The sequence below is a fragment of the Fulmarus glacialis genome, unplaced genomic scaffold (assembly GCF_000690835.1).
Source record: "Fulmarus glacialis isolate BGI_N327 unplaced genomic scaffold, ASM69083v1 scaffold40289, whole genome shotgun sequence".
Classification (NCBI taxonomy): Eukaryota; Metazoa; Chordata; class Aves; order Procellariiformes; family Procellariidae; genus Fulmarus; species Fulmarus glacialis.
Window position 1 is genome coordinate 1,280 of NW_009233331.1, and position 2,796 is coordinate 4,075.

At 62.8% G+C, this 2,796-nt stretch overlaps 1 protein-coding gene across 1 annotated transcript in view; it reads right to left on the reverse strand.

The window, feature by feature from the left end:
* Window positions 1–2,439, reverse strand: part of DNPEP (aspartyl aminopeptidase) — a gene marked incomplete at both ends in the record, with an annotated part of 3,308 nt that extends 869 nt beyond the window's left edge. Inside the window, 6 exons of the mRNA XM_009585291.1 lie at window positions 194–375; window positions 708–785; window positions 1,005–1,112; window positions 1,590–1,674; window positions 2,048–2,178; window positions 2,311–2,439. Of these exons, the coding sequence (XP_009583586.1) occupies window positions 194–375; window positions 708–785; window positions 1,005–1,112; window positions 1,590–1,674; window positions 2,048–2,178; window positions 2,311–2,439 (713 nt within the window). The remainder of the gene's footprint in view (window positions 1–193; window positions 376–707; window positions 786–1,004; window positions 1,113–1,589; window positions 1,675–2,047; window positions 2,179–2,310) is intronic.
* Window positions 2,440–2,796: the final 357 nt, after the last annotated feature.

Sequence of the window (2,796 nt, forward strand, 5' to 3'; positions counted from 1 at the left end):
CCCGCCCTGTGCCCTCTCTGCCCCTACCTGCCAAGCACCCCCATCAGCACGACCCACGCGGTACAACCCCCCGGCACCCCAGGAGCCGGCTGACAGGCTGCTCCCCAAAGCCAGCAGAGCAGCTTCCAACCACACCAGTGCTTCCCAACCCCTCCACGGGGGGGTAAGCAAACCCCCTGCTTGCCCTGCTGGGGCCTGGGATCTATCTCCTGCTAGGCATGGCTGGGGGAGAGCAAAGAACATGGACCCCCTCCCTGTGCCAGCCATCCCACGGCTGTGTCCCTTGCTCACCTCCTCGTTGTCGTAGAGTGCGATGAGACGCACGTTGGGCTCCTGCGAGAGGGAGGAAGGCGCTGCACACGAGTCAATCAAGGCCTGCAGGGTTAAAGGAGAACGGCCACCAACTTGAGCGCCACCCCATCCCGGGAAGCTCAGCACTGAGCCAGCAGGAACTTTCCCAGGAGAGCCCAAAGCACCGAGGAAGGCAGCTGTGGGCATACACATTGCCCAGCGAGAACAGGAGTCGCCCCTGGGAGCTGCAAAGGGGGCAGCCCCCATCCAACCCCAGATCTTCCAACAAACCAGACCCACCCCAAGGTACACGCCTCCCTGCAGAGCCTCGGGCCAGCCCACAGCCCCGCTAAGCCAAGCCGGGGTGCGCGGGGGCCACGCTGCGGCCTCCAGGCTCCTTTCCCACTCCTCCTCACCTGCAGGGCGCAGTAGCAGCTGTGCAGGTTGTCCAGACGTGGGGAGAAGATGAACTCGTCGAAGGCACCACCCAGCGTCTGCAGGCAGAGAGCCAGGAGGAGCAAGGCACAGGCTCTGGGTCACCAAAAAGTACCTGCCGCTGGGTCCCCATTCCAGTCCCCCCATCTCTGCCCCTCAGGAGCTGCCTCCTCTCATTCTGCTCAGCTCCCAGCCCTGGCACGCCCCAGGCAGAGGAAACGTGCAGTGCCAGCCTGCAGGCTGTGTGCAGGCAGAGGGAGGCTCCTGCCCTTACTCACTGCTGGCTGCGTATCTGCCAGACATAGTTCCAGCTCCACAATCTGCTCCGGTTTCACCCCCAGCTGGGGGCACAGCAGGGAAAGCAGGACAGGGCTGTGCCGCTCTGCCTGGGAAGAAAGCAGAGCTGCAGGCAGGACAGGCAGTGGATGGCAGGGGAAACTCCCCCTTCCTCCTGGTAGAGCTGTCTCATACCCGACTCATGTTGGCACAGTCCTCCCTCCTACTAACATGTCCTGTGTTCAAGCCCCCACCTCACACAGGGCAGCAGGGCTATTTGCAGGGCACAGCGAGGGGCTCTCTGCCCCCTGTGCAATCCCCCCTCCCTGTCCTGCCTGCCCAGGCAGACTGACAGTTTTACAGGGGCTGCACCCCTTCTATACGATGGCTGCAGAGCAGGGTGGGAACAGTGACATGGCTGAGCAGATGTGTCGTGTACACAGCTCTGGGGCAGAGTGGAAAGTTACCAGCAGTCCATGGGGAGAAGGGGAAGGGGAACCTGCTGGCAGGTCCCTGAGGGGGAAATCAAAGGTGACAAGTGTGAGGTCCTAGCAAGCGCCCCTCCTAGTCCTTGGCACCCGGCTCACCTGGGCCGCAGCATCGCAAGGTGTGGCTTCCATGAGCACCTCCTTTTCCAGCTCCTCCTGCACAGCAGTGGCCAGAATGGGAACCCTGTGGGGAAACGGTGCCGTTAGCTCCCAGGGCTTTGCTCACCTCTCCTGCTTGGGTTACACACAACCAACCCTTCCTGGGGTGCCTGCTTGGCTCCTCCAGGGAGCGACTGCCATGCCGAACAGAGCAAGGACACACAACATTTCAAGCACAGATCTATTATGCCACCTCAGGACATCCCAGTATCCTTTCCCAAGTCCCAAGCTTGGAAGCATCTCCTGGGAGGACTCTATGGGGCTAAGAAAAGCCATTGCAGACCTCCCCACTGCGATGAGCAGCTGCCAAAGGGAGAGAGCTGAGGCTGGGCACTGCTCCAGCTGGGTTCCAGCCCTCCCGAGGGCTGGCCAGGGGTCGGGGCCAAGCCAGGCCTTACAGGTGGTGCTCGGTGTTGGGCCCAAAGTTCTCATTGATGCTGCGCTGCAGATGGATGGCCAGGTGGGGAATGCGGAGGACAGGCCGCTCCACACGTACCAGGCGCTGCTCCAGGCGCCCTGTGGCCGGGTCCTGAAACACAAGGAGGACTGCTGGGGCCAGGCCTTCAGGGCTGAGAGGCTGCAGTAGGTCTCACTCTAGGTGGGAGTCACGGACCCAGAGCCAGGGGCACACAGCTAGCCCACCGTCCCAAAACAGGCTCACCTTTATGATCACCCTCCCAGCCACGGTAAGGTCACGGTCGAACCAGGTGTTCCAGATGCCCCCTCCATAGGTCTCCACGCCGACCTGCACCATGCCCACCTGCCCACCCCGCTTAGAGCGCCGCTTCACCTGGGCGAAAGCAGAGGTAGCACTGCTGGCACCGCAAAGCCCCAGGGACTGGGTAACCGGTGGGGACTGGGCAGAGCACGCCCAGAGTCTCATCGCTGACCCTGTCAGCGCAGGGTGCTGTGAGGTGCTTTGTGGGACAGGGGACGCAGAGGCGGTAACAGCACGTGGAGCAATGTAGGGGGCCAGCATGGGCTGCTCTGGGTGGCAGATTTGGGAGGTGTAGGAACCCAGCAACGGTGCTGCGGGGCACAGGGGGAGTCAGGGCAGTTTTTGCTTGTGGAGTAAAACTGGAGGGCACCAGAGAAGGCCCCAGCCCCGGGGGAGGGCACCCGGCTGGCCGGCCTTACCCTGAGGCAG